At 49.1% G+C, this 17,787-nt stretch overlaps 2 protein-coding genes across 5 annotated transcripts in view; one reads left to right on the top strand and one right to left on the bottom strand.

Moving 5' to 3' along the window:
* Positions 1 to 802, bottom strand: part of MVK (mevalonate kinase) — a 35,841-nt gene extending 35,039 nt beyond the window's left edge. For both annotated transcript variants that reach the window (XM_064272334.1, XM_064272335.1), the window contains exon 1: positions 479 to 802. The gene's annotated coding sequence lies outside the window, so the exon portion shown is untranslated. The remainder of the gene's footprint in view (positions 1 to 478) is intronic.
* Positions 541 to 17,787, top strand: part of MMAB (metabolism of cobalamin associated B) — a 20,787-nt gene continuing 3,540 nt past the window's right edge. The window contains exons 1-9 of one of the 3 annotated variants that reach the window (XM_003419312.4): positions 546 to 966; positions 5,103 to 5,164; positions 9,701 to 9,794; positions 11,634 to 11,691; positions 12,436 to 12,508; positions 12,762 to 12,859; positions 13,145 to 13,209; positions 16,010 to 16,069; positions 17,376 to 17,787. The exon at positions 17,376 to 17,787 is cut by the window's right edge and continues 18 nt beyond it. In XM_003419312.4, the coding sequence (XP_003419360.1) occupies positions 851 to 966; positions 5,103 to 5,164; positions 9,701 to 9,794; positions 11,634 to 11,691; positions 12,436 to 12,508; positions 12,762 to 12,859; positions 13,145 to 13,209; positions 16,010 to 16,069; positions 17,376 to 17,457 (708 nt within the window). In that variant the 5' untranslated portion in view covers positions 546 to 850 and the 3' untranslated portion in view covers positions 17,458 to 17,787. Of the gene's footprint in view, positions 967 to 5,102; positions 5,165 to 9,700; positions 9,795 to 11,633; positions 11,692 to 12,435; positions 12,509 to 12,761; positions 12,860 to 13,144; positions 13,210 to 16,009; positions 16,070 to 17,375 lie in introns of all 3 variants that reach the window. The other 2 variants (XM_010598903.3, XM_064272338.1) reach the window with 2 other exon arrangements.

Below are 17,787 nucleotides of genomic sequence, written 5' to 3'. Positions count from 1 at the left end.
GAAACCATGGACCAGAAAGAATTCTTCCTTGGACATTTAGGCTGTTTCCAACGTGTCACACAGTTGTAAACAAGGGTGCAGAAAATACCTGATATACCCCTCTTCGAACACTTAGGCAAAGATTTCTGCAAGACAGGGCCTGCGGGGCCAACAGGTGCTCGCACTCTATAAAGCGAAATCATCCTGCATTTAAGGTTTTAAGAGGATTGCTTTAATATTAACTTAAGCCACACTATCAGATTACGTCCTACCGACATCCCCTTTCTCAGAGAGGGAAACTGAGGTTCAGAGAAGGGAAGCCGCTGGCGTGTCCAACGCTAGAAATCACGTCTGTCAGATTCCATGTCGCCGACACCCCCAGAATGGATTCTCAGAGTCGGGGCAACTGAGCCAGAGAAACTGGGCGCCCGGCCCAGAGTGGCCCCGGGTCTCCCACTCGGACCTCACGCTGCCCGGCTCCGCCATTCCGGCCTCTCACCTGCTGTCGCCGCCGCACCTCAGCGCAGAAGCCCGAGAGACTCCCGGACTCCTCCAGCCCTGAGCGCCGGTTCCCTAGGGAGGTAGTGTTTCCCTCCGTCCAGCCAATCAGAGCGCTCATTCTGGTGGCCCTTTCCGATTGGCTGGAGCATTAGCCAATAGGTGTTGCAACCAAGCGTCGCGGGTTTCCCCGCCTAGCTTCTTCCGGTGAACCAATGGGAAACCAGTCTCTGGAAGTGCCCTGCCCTGGGGTGAGAGCCACGGACCAATTGAAAACTGTGGCTGAGTGGAGGCGTGGTCGGTTGTTGGTGGAGTGCCGGCGGGACGTGGACGGGAGCCTGGCGGGGTCAGCCCTCAATTTGCGATCGGGAGAATGGCTGTGTGGGGCCTGAAAGGCCGCCTTGGCCTGCGCGGGTGCCTCGGCGCCGGCAGGGTACTGTATCTCCGTTTCCAGAGCCGCGGCCCTCAGGGTGTGGAAAACGAGGATAGGTGAGTGCCTGACTGGGAGGGTAACTCGGATACCTGCCGTGAATCGGGGCGTGGCCGCCAAGTGTTATGTCACATCGCGTGAGGTCATCGCGTCAGCTGCCCGTTGATGTCCCGGTGACATAAGAACTCTTGACGTCACAATGGCAACGCAGGCACCGTGGAAGGTAGAGACCAGGCTTTCTTTGCACCAGTCCGAGGCTCAGCAGTCATCAAGCAGAGCAGAGCGTATCCCGTGTGGGCCGGGAGGGATGTCTTGCCCGGTCTCAGAGGAGGGTCTTCAATTTCGAGTTATGCTTTAAGACACAGATAACGCCAACACGATCTAAAGATGGCTTTCCTCATACTACTTGGAACTTGCACCGCATTCCTGAACCTCAGAACCTTTTCAGCACCACAAACTAATGAGAAATTAACATATGTCATAGATACAGTAATTTAACCTTTGAATAACAGTATAATGTTACATTTTAATTTTGAGGTGTATATTAAGATGCACATGGAGCAACGGTTTGGTTTTTTTTCTTAAGATACACAGTGGTGGTACAACAACAGATACATAGACCAAGGGGACAGAGTTGAGAATCCAGACATAAATCCATCCACATATGAGCAGTTGATATTTGACAAAGGCCCAAACTCAGTTAAATGGGGAAAAGACAGTCTTTTTAACAAATGGTGCTGGCATAACTGGATATCCATCTGCAAAAAAGTGAAATAAGACCCATACGCCACTCCATGCACAAAAACGAACTCAAAAGGGATCAAAGACCTAAATGTAAAATCTAAAACAATAAAGATCATGGAAGAAAAAATAGGGACAACGTTAGGAGCCCTAATATATGGCATAAATAGTATACAAAACATTACTAACAATGCAGAAGAGAAACTAGATAACTGGGAGCTCCTGAAAATCAAACACCTATGCTCATACAAAGACTTCACCAGAAGACTAAAAAGATTACCTACAGACTGGGAAAAAGTTTTTAGCTATGGCATTTCCGATCACAGCCTGATCTCTAAAATCTACATGATACTGCAAAAACTCAACTACAAAAAAAGACAAATAACCCAATTAAAAAATGGGCAAAAGACATCAACAGGCACTTCACTAAAGAAGACATTCAGGTAGCTAACAGATACATGAGGAAATACTCATGATCATTAGCCATTAGAGAAATGCAAATCAAAACTACAATGAGATTCCATCTCACTCCAGCAAGGCTGGCATTAATCCAAAAAACACAAAACAATAAATGTTGGAGAGGTTGTGGAGAGAATGGAACTCTTATACGCTGCTGGTGGAAATGTAAAATGGTACAACCACTTTGGAAATTGATTTGGCACTTCCTTAAAAAGCTAGAAATAGAACTACCATATGATCCAGCAGTCCCACTCCTTGGAATATATCCTTGAGAAATAAGAGCCTTTACACAAACAGATACATGCACACCCATGTTCAGTGCAGCACTGTTTACAATAGCAAAAAGGTGGAAGCAACCAAGATGCCCATCAATGGATGAATGGATAAATAAATTATGTATATTCACACTATGGAATACTGTGCATCAATAAAGAACAGTGATGAATCTGCAAAACATTTCATAACATGGAGGAATCTGAAAGGCATTATACTGAGTGAAATTAGTCAGTTGTAAAAGGACAAATATTGTATAAGACACCACTATTATGAGAACTTGAGAAACAGTTTAAAGAGAGAAGTAAATATTCTTTGGTGGTTACTAGAAGGGGGAGGGAGGGAGGGAGAGGGATATTCACTAATTAGATAGTAGTTAAGAATTATTTTAGGTGAAGGGAAAGACAACACACAGTACAGGAGAGGTCAGCACAACTGGACTAAACCAAAAGCAAAGAAGTTTCCTGGATAAACTGAACGCTTCAATGGCCACCATAGCGGGGGCAGGGGTTTGGGGACCATGGTTTCAGGGGACAGCTGAGTCAATTGGCATAATAAAATCTATTAAGAAGACATTCTGCATCCCACTTGGGAGAGTGATACCTGGGGTCTTAAACACTAGCAGTCAGCCATCTAAGATGCATCAATGGGTCTCAACCCACTTGGAGCACAGGAGAATGAAGAACACCAAAGACACAAGGTAATTATGAGCCCAAGAGACAGAAGGGGCCACATAAACCAAAGACTACATCAGCCTGAGACCAGAAGAACTAGATGGTGCCGGGCTACAACTGATGACTGCCCTGACAGGGAACACAACAGAGAACCCCTGTGGGAGAAGGAGAGCAGTGGGATCAAGACCCCAAATTCTCGTAATAAGACCAAATTTATTGATCTGACGGAGACTAGAAGCACCCGGGTGGTGCTTGGTCATGGTCCCCAGACCTTCCGTTAGCCCAAGACAGGAACCATTCCCAAAGCCAACTCTTCAGACAGGGATGGGACTGGACAACGGGATAGAAAATGATACTGGTGGAGAATGAGCTTCTTGGATCAAGTAGACACATGAGACTATGTGGGCAGCTCCTGTCTGGAAGGGAGAGGAGAGAGCAGAGGGGGTCAGAAGCTGGCCTAATAGACATGAAAATAGAGTGGAGGGAAGGAGCGTGCCATCTCCTTAGGGGGAGAGCAACTAGGAGTATATAGCAAGGTGTGTATAAATTTTTGTATGAGAGACTGACTTGATTTGTAAACTTTCACTTAAAGCACAATAAAAAAAAATCTAAAAAAAAAATACACAGTAGTGGTTCAAGAGTGGAATTTTTGCCGTCCATGAGGGAGATTGTGGTTCACTTCCTGGCTAAGGCTTCTGATGTGCAGCCATCACCCATCTGTCAGTGGAGACTGCAGAAAACGCCGGACACACCCCGTTTTCACACTGACACAGATTTCTGCAAGACAGTGTGTTACTGTGATGCTGAACAGGTTTCAGGGGAGCTTCCAGACTAAGACAGATGAGGAAGAAAGGCCTGCTGATCCAATCAGCCAGTGAAAACCCTGTGGATCACGACGGGCTGATGCCATCAGGCATGGGGTCGCCATGACTCAGTGGCCAACTCAACGTTAGCTAACAACATTAAAGATGTTATGTTCCCACTTGGAAAGACCACAGTTTTTCAGAACCCGCCTGTTGGGAATTCATTTCTGAATATACTTGAAGCTTCAAAGAATGGAAGTGGTCCAGGTTTCTTCCTCTCCAAGAGGGCTCTGGGTGGGGTAGAGCTAAGAGTCTGGGTTGCGGAGTAAGATACTCTTAGGCATGAGTCCCAGCCCCACCTTTTCCTCCCTGGGTGACCTAGAAAGGTAAGTCTCTTACTCTGTGAGTTAGTGTCCTCAGTGGTAGAATGAAGATGCCTTCTTTTGGGGATGCTGGGAATATTCCAGATAATGCTTGCAACCAACGTAGCAAAGTACTTGGCTGATAGGAAGTGGTCAGTAAGTCCTTTTAGGAGATATTAGTTGAGCATCTACTTTGAGCAGTGCACTCTATCAGTTATGCAAATACAGATGCAGGCAAGACACAGAGCTTGACCACAGAGGGTTTGCAATTTAGGAGGGGTGAAGGGAAAATACGTCAACAGGAACTTACTGTCCGAGGGAGGCAGGTGCTCCTCCAAGGTTATAAGCAGCAAGCGGTGGCCCACTGGAGGAGGTGCTCCACTGGGCAAGCTGTTCCTGTAACCATCTCTCTCTCACTCTTTTTTAAAATTGTGGTAAAATATGACAAAACATTTGCCATTTTAGCCATTTTTAAATGTACAATTCATTGACAGTAGTTACATTCACTATTGTGTGTATCTACCACCAGTATCCATTTCCAAATGCTTTTCGTCATCCCTAGCAGAAACTCAGGACCCCTTATGCAGTAACTCCCTATTTTCCCCTTACCCTAGTCCCAGGTGACCACCGATAAACTTTGGTCTCTATGCCTTTGTCTGTTTTATGTATTTCATGTAAATGAGATCATACATGATTTGCCCTTTTGTGTCTGACTTATTTCTCTCAGCACAAAGTTTTCAAGGTTCATCCATGTTGTACCATGTATCAGAACTTTATTTCTCTTTATCATTGAATAACATTCCGTTGTATGTATGTACCGTGTTTTGTTTATCCATTTATCTGTTGATGGCCTAACCACCTCTTGATGTTTCTTTCTCATTAGGTCACAGCCTTCCTTGAAGATGCCCAAGATCCCCAAGATTTACACCAAAACAGGAGACAAAGGTAGGGTGGGATCAGGTGAAAAATATAGCAAAAGACATATGTTAGACTTCATTTTAAACTTCTTCCAAATACTTTGCCACTATTAAAAAGTGTACGATGGACCTGAATGTACTAGAATGAAAAATGCCCAAGATATATGAAGTGGTAAAAACAAGTTGCATTCCTGAATACAACCAAACACTTCAAAGGCCAGAGTAGCAGGGATGTGGGTCTGGGGACCATGGTTTCAGGGGACAACCAGGTCAGTTGGCATAACAAAATGTATCCCACTTTGGTGAGAGGCATCTGGGGTCTTAAACGCTAGCAAGTGGCCATCTGAGATACATCAATTGGTCTCAACCCACCTGGAACAAAGGATAATGAAGAATACCAAAGACATATGGTAAAGATGAGCCCAAGAGATAGAAAGGGCCACATAAACTAGAGACTCCAATAGCCTGAGACCAGAAGAACTAGATGGTGCCCAGCTACCACCACTCACTGCCCTGACAGGGAACACAACAGAGAATCCCTGATGGAGTAGGAGAACAGTGGGGTGCAGATTTCAAATTCTCATAAAAAGACCAGGCTTAATGGTCTGACTGAGACTAGAGGGACCTCAGACCCTTTGTTAGCCCAAGACTGGAACCATTCCTGAAGCCAACTCTCCAGACATGGATTGGACTGGACCATAAGATAGATAATGATACTGGTGAGGAGTGAGCTTCTTAGCTCAAGTAGATACATGAGACTATGTGGACAACTCCTTTCTGGAGGCGATGAGAAGGAAGAGGGGGACAGGAATGGACATGGGGAATACAGAGTGGAGAGGAGGAGTGTGCTGTCTCATTAGGAGGAGAACAGCTAGGAGTACGTAGCAAGGTGTGTATACCTTTTTGTATGAGAGACTGACTGAATTTGTAAACTTTCACTTAAAGCACAATAAATAAATAAGTAAAAAGCAAATTGCAGAACAATACACGTGTATTCACATACGCATAGAAGTTGGGTTGCTTGGCTTGTTGCGACAAGGGAGATGGCACACCATAGGGAATCATAGGGCAGCTCAGTCAGAGGGTATTGGAAGGACTTATGACTTATTATAGGATAGGACTTCCGCTAGGTGATTTGGGGAAGGGCTTTGCTCCGGATTGAATGCTGTTAGGAAGCGGAGGTAGTTTTTTATGATTGGTTTTTTTTTTTTTTTAATTATTATTGTACTTTAGAAGAAGTTTTACAGAACAGACTAGCTACTCGTTAAACAGTACACACATTGTTTTATAACAGTGGTTACCAACCCCACAACATGTCAGCACTCTTCCTTCTCAACCTTGGGTTCCCTATTACCAGCTTTCCTGTCCCCTCCTGCCTTTTAGTCCTTGCCACTGGGCTGGTGTGCCCCTTTGATCTCATTTTGTTTTATGGGCCTGTCTAATCTTTGGCTGAAGGGTGAACCTCAGGAGTGACTTCATTACTGAGTCAAAAGGGTGTCCAGAGGTCATACTCTTGGGGTTTCTCTAGTCTCTGTCAGGCCAGTAACTCTGGTCTTTTTTTTGTGAGTTTTGTTCTACATTTTTCACCAGCTCTGTCCAGGACCCTCTATTATGAGCCTGTCAGGGCAGTCAGTGCTGGTAGCCGGGCACCATCTAGTTCTGCTGGACTCAGTCTGGTGGAAGCGTGGTAGTTGTGGTCCATTGGTCCTTTGGACTAATATTTCCCTTGTGTCTTTGGTTTTCTTCATTCTGTCTTGTTCCCCAAGGGGTGGAGTATCTTCGATGGCCGCTCACAGGCTTTTAAGACCTCAGATGCTACTCATCAAGGTAGAATGTAGAACATTTTCTTTATAAACTATGTTATGCCAGTTGAGCTAGATATTTCCCAGACCATGGTCCCCAGTAATTTGGTCCCTCAGGCGGTTTGGATGTGTCTTTGGAGCTTCCATGACCTTGCCTTGTACAAGTTGTGCTGGCTTCCCCAGTATTGTGTACTGTCTTAACCTTCACCAAAGTTACGACTTAAAAAAAAAAACCCAAACCCAGTGCCGTTGAGTTGATTCCAACTCACAGCGACCCTGTCAGACAGAGCAGAACTTCCCCATAGAGTTTCCAAGGAGTGTCTGGCAGATTTGAACTGCCGACCCTTTGGTTAGCAGCCGTAGCACTTAACCACTACGCCACCAGGGTTTCCAGTTCCGACTTATCTATTGTCTATTTAGTGTTTTTCTATCCCCACCCCTCCAGTCCCTTGTAACCATCAAAGATTGTTTCTTTTTGTGTATAAGCCTTTTTCATGAGTTTTTATAGTAGTGGTCTCATACGATATCTGTCCTTTTGTGATTGACTTATTTCGCTCACCATGATGCCCTCCAGATTCATCCATGTTGTGAGATGCTTCACAGATTCATCATTGTTCTTTATCGTGTAATACTCCATTGTGTGTATATGTACCATAGTTTGTTTATCCATTCGTCTGTTGATGAGCTTCTAGGTTTCCATCTTTTTGCTATTGTGAACAATGCTGCATTGAACGTGGGTGTGCATATGTCTGTTTGTGTGACGGCTCTTATTTCTCTAGGATCTGTTCCTAGGAGTGGGATTGCTGGATCATATGGTATTTCTATTTCAAGCTTTCTAAGGAAGCATCATATCCATTTTCCAAAATGGTTGTACCATTTTGCATTCTCACCAGGAGGGCAACATGTGTTATTTTTGTTTTTTTTTAATTCTTGCCAGTAATGCTGGGGTGAGGTGGTATCTCATTGTGGTTTTGATTTGCACCTTTTTTTTTTTTTAATGGCTAGTGATCGAGAGCATGTCCTCATGTGTCTGTTGGCTGCTTGAATGTCTCCTTTGGTGAAGTGTCTGTTCATTTCCTTTGCCCGTTTTTTAATTGGATTGTTTGTCTTTTTGTCGTAGAGGTGTTGGATTTTCTGTAGAGTTTAGATATTAGGCCTTTGTTGGATTCGTCATAGCCAAACATTTTTTCCCAGTCTGTAAGTTATCTTTTTACTCTTTTGGTGTAATCTTTTCATGAGCGTAAGTGTTTAATTTTTAGAAGATCCCAGTTATCTAGCTTATCTTCTGGAGTTATGATTGGGTGTCTTAATACTTTTTATATAGAAGGCGGGAAGAACAAAGAGGGGCTGAAGCTGTAATTAATAAAGAAGCAGTAATTACTCACATTAGCCAGGAAAGGACTTTGGTCATTTTTGCAGTTTGGACAGTATACCGACATGATTCAGGGGACACTGTTGGTTCAGTGGTAGAATTCTCAGCTTCCATGCAGGAGACCAGGGTTAGATTCCCAGCCAGTGCACCACCTGTCTGTCAGTGGAGGCTCGTATGTTGCTGTGATGCTGAGCAGGTTTCAATGGAGCTTTCAGACTAAGAGGGACTAGGAAGAAAGGCCTGGTGATTTACTTCCGAAAGTCAGTCAGTGAAAACCCTATGGATCCTAAGGGCCTGATCCATAACCGATCACGGCGATGACTCCGGACCGGGCAGTGTTTCATTCCGTTGTGCGTGGGGTGGCCGTGATTCAGGGTCCAGCCCAACAGTAGCTAACAACACTTAGAGATCTGCATAGGTTTTAACTTTAGAAAATGATGTCATACATGATTACGGAGTGGTCTTATTCAGATCTCGGTCCATCACAGTCACAAAGTCAACTTGTCAGATGTTGGTGTTCTGTGAAAGTGTTTATGTTCAACAGGAGACCACCAGAGCCTACCTGTGAGTGCCACGTCATCAAATAGCAACGCCAAAGCCTGGCTGATGCATGCTAGGCCAGTTCCTGCTGCCAGGGGTTGGGGAAGAGAAGCAGGAAATGTGACATAGGCAGGACAGAGGACTTTGCTTATATGTGAAATAAAATTTAATGTGTATATAATATATACATATACTGTCTTGGAAGAAGTACAGCCAGAATGCTTCTTAGAAGCGAGGATAGTGAGACTTTGGGTTGCTTACTTTGGACATGTTATCAGGTGGGACCAATCCCTGGAGAAAGACATCATGCTTGGTAAAGCAAAGCGTCAGTGAAAAAGAGGACCTCCAACAAGATGGATTGACACAGTGGCTGCAACAATGGGCTGAAACACAGCAATGATTGTGACGATAGTGCAGGACCAGGCAGTGTTTTGTTCTATTATACATAATAAGGTTGTTATGAGTTGGAACCGACTCAACAGCAGCTAACAAGAACAACATACGTGTACTATATATATATTTTTTCTTTATCAGGATGGTTAGTGCAGGATGTTTAAAATAAAAGCATATCAGGAAGGAAATCAGGATAGTGGTTACTCTTGAGGGGTGGCAACTGGAAGGGAGCATGTTGGGGCTTGTAGGGTGCTGGTCATGTTCTGTTTCTTGATGTGGGTGCTGATCAGAGAGACACATTCAGTTGGTCACACAGTTGATCAACTTGTACCCGTATGATTCACCTTGTACGCTTATGATTTTCTGCGTATATGTTATACTTCAAATTAAGGTTTTTAAAAAGAGCACATCAGAAAATAAGAGTCGTAATTTAAGCCAGCTACACATTTTCCCACAGGGTTTTCTAGCACCTTCACTGGAGAAAGAAGACCCAAAGATGACCAAGTGTTCGAAGCTGTGGGAACGACAGATGAATTAAGTTCAGCTATCGGGTAAGGGGAGCCCTGATGGCTCAGTGGTTAAGAGCTCGACTACTAACCAAAACATTGGCGGTTTGAATCCACCAGCTGCTCCTTGGAAACCCTATGAGGCAGTTCTTCTCTGTCCTATAGGGTTGCTATGAGTCGGAATTGACTCCACGGCAACGGGTTTGATTTGGTTTGGTTTTTCTTGGGTAAGGGAGACGAGATTGGCATTGAGGTTGAGTTTGAGTTGGGGATTAGTAAATGTAATTTCTGGAAATACATGCAATGCTGGCTAGTCCTGGAAGTTGGCAACCTTTGAGGGATTTGCCTCAACCTGGAATCACAGGGGGCATCTGCTGCGATGCAGATGCCTTTCCCTTCTGGCCCTGTCTGCTCCTGAGCTGGCATCTGTCCCTCGCCACCTCCCCTTATCCTTGGCTCCCTCCATTTTTCAAGCGAGCGTATATGTGCCATTGAAGTACACAGATTAAGTGAAAGAGGTGAGCTGAGCACAGGACATTGTGTATCAGATGTGCTAGATAAGGGCCTGGCGTCCTTCCCAACACTTTGATTTGAGCCCAGTGAGACCTACATTGGACTTCTGACCTCCAGAACTGTAAGCTAGAAATCTGCATTGTTTTAAGCCACTAAGTTGGTGGTGTTTGTTATAGCAGCCAAAGGTTAGAAGGTAGACTCAGGGAACCTGTCAGAATGGGCCAGGCCATGCTGCAGTAACAAATAGCCTCTGAATCTCATGGCTTACACCACCAAAGGTGTCATTTGTGCTCAAGCCTCAAGCTCCTTGCAGGTTGGCTGTGCCTCTGCTTGATGTGACCTTCACTCTGGGACCTGGGCTGGCAGGTCAGCCTCTGTGTGGAACAATACCAGCCATCGTGGCAGAGGGAAAAGGCAGCAAGCTCACACTGGCTCTTGGAGCTTCCGCCAGAAGAGACCTGTACCACATCTGTTCACATTTCATTGGCCAGAGCCAGTCACATGGACACACCTGACATCAGTGGAGTGGGAGAGGCAGTGACTGTTTGAGAATCGTAGCACAGTCCACCACACTCAGCAAGCTGTTAACAGTGTGAGCAGTGACATTCTCAAGTGCTGACTGGCTCACAAAGTGCCCTGTGGGTAAAGGTGAATGGGAATCAGACAGATTGGCTTCAGATTCTGTACCAGTGCTACCGAGGCGCCAGCTCTCTCTAGGGTTAGTAGCATAGTCCCTTCACTAAACTCTTCTCCAGTAACCCTTCGCCACTGCCGCTGTCTGTTCCCTGCCAGGACCATGACTGGTATGGAAGGGGCTGCAGTGTGCTGCGGGAGCCAGAGCCGGGGCCTGACCTCTGCTTTCCCTGCCCCACCCCTCCTCACTGACGAACTCTACTCAGCCTTCACAACGCCCCACCTCCAGCATCACTTCCTCCAGGAAGCCCTCCCTGATCCCCAGCTGAGGCAGGGACTCTTGTCCTTCCCTTCAGACCACAGACCCCGATTTGCAGCTGCATACTCAGGAGTGTGCGATCTGCTTAGCGTCGCTCCCTCTCCCACTGGATACCAGGTATACTGGACAGAGCCTGATCTGCTTCTGCTCCCCAAGGAGTCACCGGGCCTGGCCAAAGGAGGCATCCAGAAGCAATGGCTGAGTGAATGAATGAGTAGAAAAAAAGGCATTTTGAGAAGCAAATATCCCTATCCAAATGCAAGGTTATGATGATCTTATGGTCAGCAAGAAAAGTAACGCCATGGCTATTAGGGCAAAGTTAGCTAAATGGCCCACCACCCAAGAATCTTCTCTCACAGCCAGACAGGCCCTGGGGATGTTAAATTAGAGGCAAATTATTATCCCCTTTTTCCTCCTAGGTTTGCTATGGAATTAATCACAGAAAGGGGCCACACATTTGTTGAAGAGCTTCAGAAAGTGAGTAGCATCACCGTCCCCTCAGAGTCAGCCTCCCTCTGTGGGTTTTTCCCATTATCTATAAAATGGGGACATGTAGAGATGGTCCTCCCTCACAGGTGGGCAGTGAGGGCTGCATTAATGAGGGAAGTATAAGATGCAGGCGTTCTCACCTCAGGGTGATTCTGCCTCCCAGGGGACCCTGGGCAGTGTCTAGAGACATTTTTGGTTGTTAAGAGTTGGGAGGAGGCGATGCTACTGGCACTGAGTGGGTAGAGGCCAGCGTCGCTGCTCCACATTCTACAGTGCATAGGACAGCCCCCACCACAAAGAATGACCCAGCCCAGAATGTCAGGGGCACCAAGGTGGTGACCCTGCATGAAGTGCTTGAGGTAGTGCCATGGCAGGGAGCAGAGCTCCGGGAAGCCCAGCCACAGGAGCCTTCAGCCTACGTCCCAGGCACTTGGAAGGCATTGATCTTGACCATCACTGGAATGCTTGACACTCACCCGTCTGCATAACTCAGCTGCCTCCAAGGGAGACTTTTCCTCCCACAGCCCCCAAAAGAGCCATGTCAGGTACCCCTCAGCAGGGCTGGGTGTCCAAGAAAGGCGAGCTGTACTGAAGGTGCAGACAGAGTTTGCTAATTAGAGGTTCCGACAGCCCCTTGCACACTGGCACTCGCTTGCCTTGCATATAATCACGCTGTGTGTGCCCGGACCCCACAAACAGAGCTTCATTCTTGCCCTCTGCTGCTTCCCCCAGATCCAGTGCACGCTGCAGGATGTCGGCTCCACCCTCGCGACTCCCCGCTCCTCAGCCAGGGAGGCCCACTTAAGTAATTCTCCAATCTGCTCTGTGTGTTGAGAGGCCCTGGGCGGGGGGCAGTCTGGGCCCCCAGGGTGGGTCTCCCCCGGGTGTCACCACCTGGGACCCACAGGTGGGCCAGTCAGGACCCTGGAGGGAAGGTACCACCTGCGTCAGTGGAAGGGGTTTGTGTGGCTCCCCGGGGAGAAGGGACATGGGGGCTGTTCCCTCCATGACGCCCGTTGGGCCTCATGGCATCTCCTTTCTGCTCCTCGACACCTCAGAACACACCACATTCATGGAGGGACCCATCCTGGAGCTGGAGCAGTGGATCGACAAGTACACCAGCCAGCTCCCACCCCTCACGGCCTTTATTCTGCCTGTAGGTATTAGACGGCCTCTGCCCTGGGGGGTGGCTGCCGGCCACATGTATTGACAGAAACACATAGGCTTTGACTAGGCTACCTCTCACTGCTCTGACAGTGACAGAAATGGCCCCCCAAGTCCCCTCCAGGTCCCCCACCCAGCCCCACCCATGGTGGAGGGGGAGGAGTAGAATACTGCCTATGGGGGGGCAGGGCCTGCATGTCTGAGCAGCCCCCTGACTGCAGTGGGCACCCCACACCCGCACCTCTGTCCCCAGCCAACACGTACTTTCTCCTTACAGTCGGGAGGCAAGAGCAGCTCCATGTTGCACCTCTGCCGGGCCGTGTGCCGCCGAGCTGAGAGATGGTAAGGGGCCCGAGGAGAGGGAGAGGGAGCCTCGTCAGGGTGGGGGGCAGGCATGACAGAATCTAGCCACTTGTCGACAGACCTTCTACCTGCCCAAGTCCCTGTCCCCAGAGCCCTTATGTTCCGGGGGGAGCCAATGATACATAACCAAACAAACCAATACCCATTACCTATTGCCATCGAGTCAATTCTGACTCGTAATGACCCTATAGGACAGAGTTGAACTGCCCCATGGAGTTCCCAAAGCTGTAATCTTTATGGAAGCAGACCGCCACATCTTTCTCCTGTGGAACAGCTGGTGGATTTGAACCGCTGACCTTTCAGTTAGCAGGCAAGTGCTTAACCACTGTGCCACCATGGCTCCTTAAACAAACCAATACATGATGTAATTTCACATCACGGTCAGAGCTATGTGGCAGATAAGCGTGAGCAAGGTGGGAGCAGGTCCTAGTTACTTTGTTTGTAATTATTTGGGCCAGGTAATACATTCACAAGATACACAGTTTCTCAGGCACAAAAGAGTACTCAGCTCCCCAGTTCCTGGGGCATTAACTTAGATGGTGTGGTTAGGGGAGGCTGCCCGAGAGGGGAAGTGCTGTTTGAGCTGAACATGACTGAGTGACTGTAGAACTACATGCCCTGACAAGGACCAGGGGGGAAAGGTGCTCAGAGCCAGGATGCCCCAGCCTTGGGGAATGCAGGCAGGGAAGTTCTCTGGGAGCCATGCAGTCTGAGCTGAGAGTTGAAGGATAACGGGGAGGGACAGGGCAGTGTCAGGCAGAAGGAGCAGCAGGGTGAGGGCCCAAAGTGGGAGGCAGCCGCCTGCTTTGAGAGAATAGAAGGGCGGTGGGAGGGCCTGGATGCAGAGAGCTGGGGGCACATGGGGCAAGACAAAGCTAGAGGGGTGACAGAGGCCAGGCCAGACGGGCGCCTAGGACCAGCAGGGAGTCTGTCTCATCCTGACAGCAACAGGAAGCCACTGATAGGCTCCAGGTATGGAGGGTCTCCATGGGATCTAGGTCATGTGATGAGATAGGATCTGCATTTTGAAAGGACCCCTCTGGCTGCTGGGTAAAGAAGGGCCTGGAGGGGCCATGGGGGTCCAGATGGAAGCTGTCAACAGACCAACCCTAAGCCCATCTGACTCAGAGTTGGAGAGAGGAGGGGCCTCCAAAAGCTACTGACAGCCTTTGCAAAGAAATTTCAAAGGAGTAATTACAAAACCTGTATTTATTTTTACCATTCATGAACCAGGCACAAAGCTTTACAGAGAAATGGAAATAAAACCCTGCTTTGCTCTACAACAGACAGGGCTGTGCCAGGACCGTGCTGGTACTTTCTGTTCATGTTTTCCTGATTCCACTGATGGATAACCCTGGGAGAGAGGCAATGGTGGCCCTCCTTTCACAGGAGGGAGGAAGTTGGGGCTCAGAGAGGTGATGTCATGGCCTGGGTCACCCCAGGTGGTTCATGGCGGAGTCAGGATTTAAGCCCAGGTCTGTCTGGCCCCAAACCCCAATCTCCACAGTCCCACATCACAAAGGTGTGTCCTTTACCAAAAGGTTTTGGTCCCAGGTGGTCTTGAAAGGATCCTGGTTAACAAGGAGCTTTGGCTTCATAAGAAAACTATGATACTTTTTCCTAAGCCATCTACGTCAGCAGTACTCAGAATAGCATACATTTGTAAACAAAGAACCCAAAGGCCCAACAGTGGGGACTGGCTGAGCAGACAACGGGCCATCACGCCACCAGACAATTGTACCATATTGAAGTGACAGCATGCAGACTGTCCGTGGTATGGAAACTGTGGGCCACCATGGGGGGAAGGCCCGGTGCTCAGTGCAGGGTGTCTTCACGGGGCAGCTGCAGCTGCAGGGACGCACAAGCTTTGGGGGGCCAGCCTAGACACATATCCTATCGGGCTAATTGCTGGCTGTGTGGCCTGGGCTGGAGACAGAAACCATGTGCCTCAGTTTGCTCATCTTGAAAGTGGGGAGTGTGGCGCCCAGCAAGGGTTGTGCAGGCAGAGGTGCTGTGCAGGAGGGGCTTGGCACCGGCCTGCCGAGCCACCACGAGTGCTCAAGAAATGGCAGCCCACTGTCTAGAAGGCCTGTACACAGACTGGGAGAGCACCAGTGAGTTCAGACTCAGACACAGAATGGGGAGTTTGGTTTGCCTGGGTCTTTTTTTCCCCTGTGAAGTTGGAGTCCCTGGGTGGTGCAAGCAGTTAATGTACTCAGCTGCTAACCTAAAGGTTCGTGGTTCAAGTCCACCCAGCGGTGCCTCAGAAGAAGGTCCTGGTGATCTCCTGCCAAAAAATCAGCCGCTGAAGACTGTGTGGAGCCCAGTTCTGCTCTGACACACGTGGGGTTGCTGTGAGCTGGAGTCAACCCAGTGGCAACGGGAAGTTACTCTACATCATAACTGAGAAGGGGCTTAGAGCGGTAACCCTCTGGGGAAAAAGTTACCTTCTTCTCCACCCTGCGGCACCCAGGGAGGACCCCCAGGCTTTGTGAGATAAAGGCAGACAGCCTGGGCTGTAGGGCCCTGCGCCCCCTCTGCCGTCCTTCTCCCCTCCTCAGCCAGGCCACTCGCATGATCTGCCCCCAGAAGGAGGGTTGGTGCCTTGCTTAAACACACTGGTGCTGGTTTTCCATCTGTAGGGCTGGTGATCTTTGTGCAGGTTTGGGTCAGGGGGCGCCAGGCTGTGGGGCTCTGCTCAGGGCTCAGGCCCTGTCCCAGGAGGTGGGTGTGAAGAACACTGTACTATGGCCTGATGGCCTGTCTCCTCCCTTTCCAGCGTGGTGCCTCTGGTCCAGGCAGGAGAGACTGATGCAAACGTGGCCAAATTCTTAAACAGGTACTTAGGTGGGCTTCAGAGAGTATCTCTCCTCTGAAACACCGAGCACATTCTGTGGGAAGTAGTCACCGTGGAATGGGGCCGAGGAGCAGGCTGGGATTTGGTCATTCACTCACTGAATAGTCACCAAGTAGCTGCTGTGTACCAGATGCTAGACTTGGGGAAGCAGCTATCCCCGGAGAGGTTAGGACCTTGTTGGGAGAGGCTGCTATAAGCAAAACCAGGAAAGAAAACTAAATAGAAGGGGACAGCGTGGTCAAAGTGGGACCTCTTTGAGGCTGGATATCTTGGTGGTGACTGATCAGGGAGCCCAGGAAGTGGGACCCTTCTCTCAGCCAGTGTCCCCCCTCCCCCGCCCCTGGACAATATGAACAGGGAGAAGACAGCCAGGCAGAGCTGTATTTCCAGACTGTCTGGGCCCCAGGGCAGGCCCCAGTGAGCTGGTCTAACCTGGGGAGGACTCCACCCTCCCAGCTCAACCTCAGCAGCCCAAAGCCCGCCCTACCAGTTTTCACTTCAAACTCACCCCCAGCTTTGGCTTGTGCAGTGCTTGTGTGGGCAAGGTTGGAGCCCAGTGGCAAAGAACAAGCTGGAAGATAGGAGCTGCCCTGGGTGGCCAGAAAGGGACCATGCGGCTGGGTGCCGTGCATTACTTTGGACACTCCTCCTGTGGGGACATGATGGATCCGGACAGCCCCCCTCCTTCTGGGAGTGGAGTGGGTTCTCCCTGGGGCGACTGTTGAGGAACAGTGCCATTCCATCTCCACAGCTGTGACCAGTGGGCAGCCTTTATGGCCGAACGGTGTTGTGTGGGCTGTCTGTCCATTCCCTCAGAGAGGCCTCACAGAGCAGGCGGGAGCCAGCATGTTGCTGCTCTCCAGAGCATAAACCGAGCAGAATCCCAAGCCTCCCTCCCTCCTAAGCCTGACTCTGCATGTTCACAAGGTCCCGGGGATTCGGGCGCACACTCGGGTTTGGGAAACACCAATCCTGGTCACTTGAAGACGCAGAAACCCTGCCCTCTAGCGCTAGCGTGGGGGCAGGGCAGGGCCCTCATCCTGCAGCAACAGCCCCAGCCCTGGCGCCAGAGTTGGTGGGGGGGTGGGGGGGGGACTTTGGCTGTCATGGAAGCTTCCATCGTGTGCCATCCATCAAGCCCAAGTCGGCCAATCACCCGCTGTCCCCACCCAGTATTCCTGGGAGCACAGAATTTATACTGCCTCCTGGAAGGTTAGTATGGAAAGGACCCAGTTAGCATTGATCTCTTGTTTCAAATGATTCCCTTTGCTTCTTTCTCCCCATGTAGACTCAGTGACTACCTCTTCACGTTAGCCAGATACACAGCCATGAAGGAGGGCAATCAGGAAAAGATATACAAGAAGCCCTGACAGCCGGGACTGAGCCTGATGCGCTGGAGACGAGGGCAGGGGAGGCATCTTAGACCCCTCAGTGGTGCTGACGGCCAAGAGGTGAAGAGAAGAGTTTGCCCCTTACTGGCCTGATCCTTGAAGGTCTCCCCCAGGGGGCTGGATGCTGACCTTTATCCAGACATAGCTCTGGTTCATAGTCCCTGCCACATCCCCCAGGGAACTGTTCCAGAATCCTGTCCCTGCTCCAGGCTCTCCTTGGCCCCGGGGAAGGTGGGAATGAATTCAGTATTGTGGAACAGAAGGGCAGATGATGGCTGGAATGAGAAGGAGCCCTGTGGAAAAAGAATA

Source organism: Loxodonta africana, chromosome 19 (genome assembly GCF_030014295.1).
Source record: "Loxodonta africana isolate mLoxAfr1 chromosome 19, mLoxAfr1.hap2, whole genome shotgun sequence".
Lineage (NCBI taxonomy): Eukaryota > Metazoa > Chordata > Mammalia > Proboscidea > Elephantidae > Loxodonta > Loxodonta africana.
Note: the sequence above shows the minus strand (reverse complement) of the source record. Positions and strands in the feature narration are given on the sequence as shown.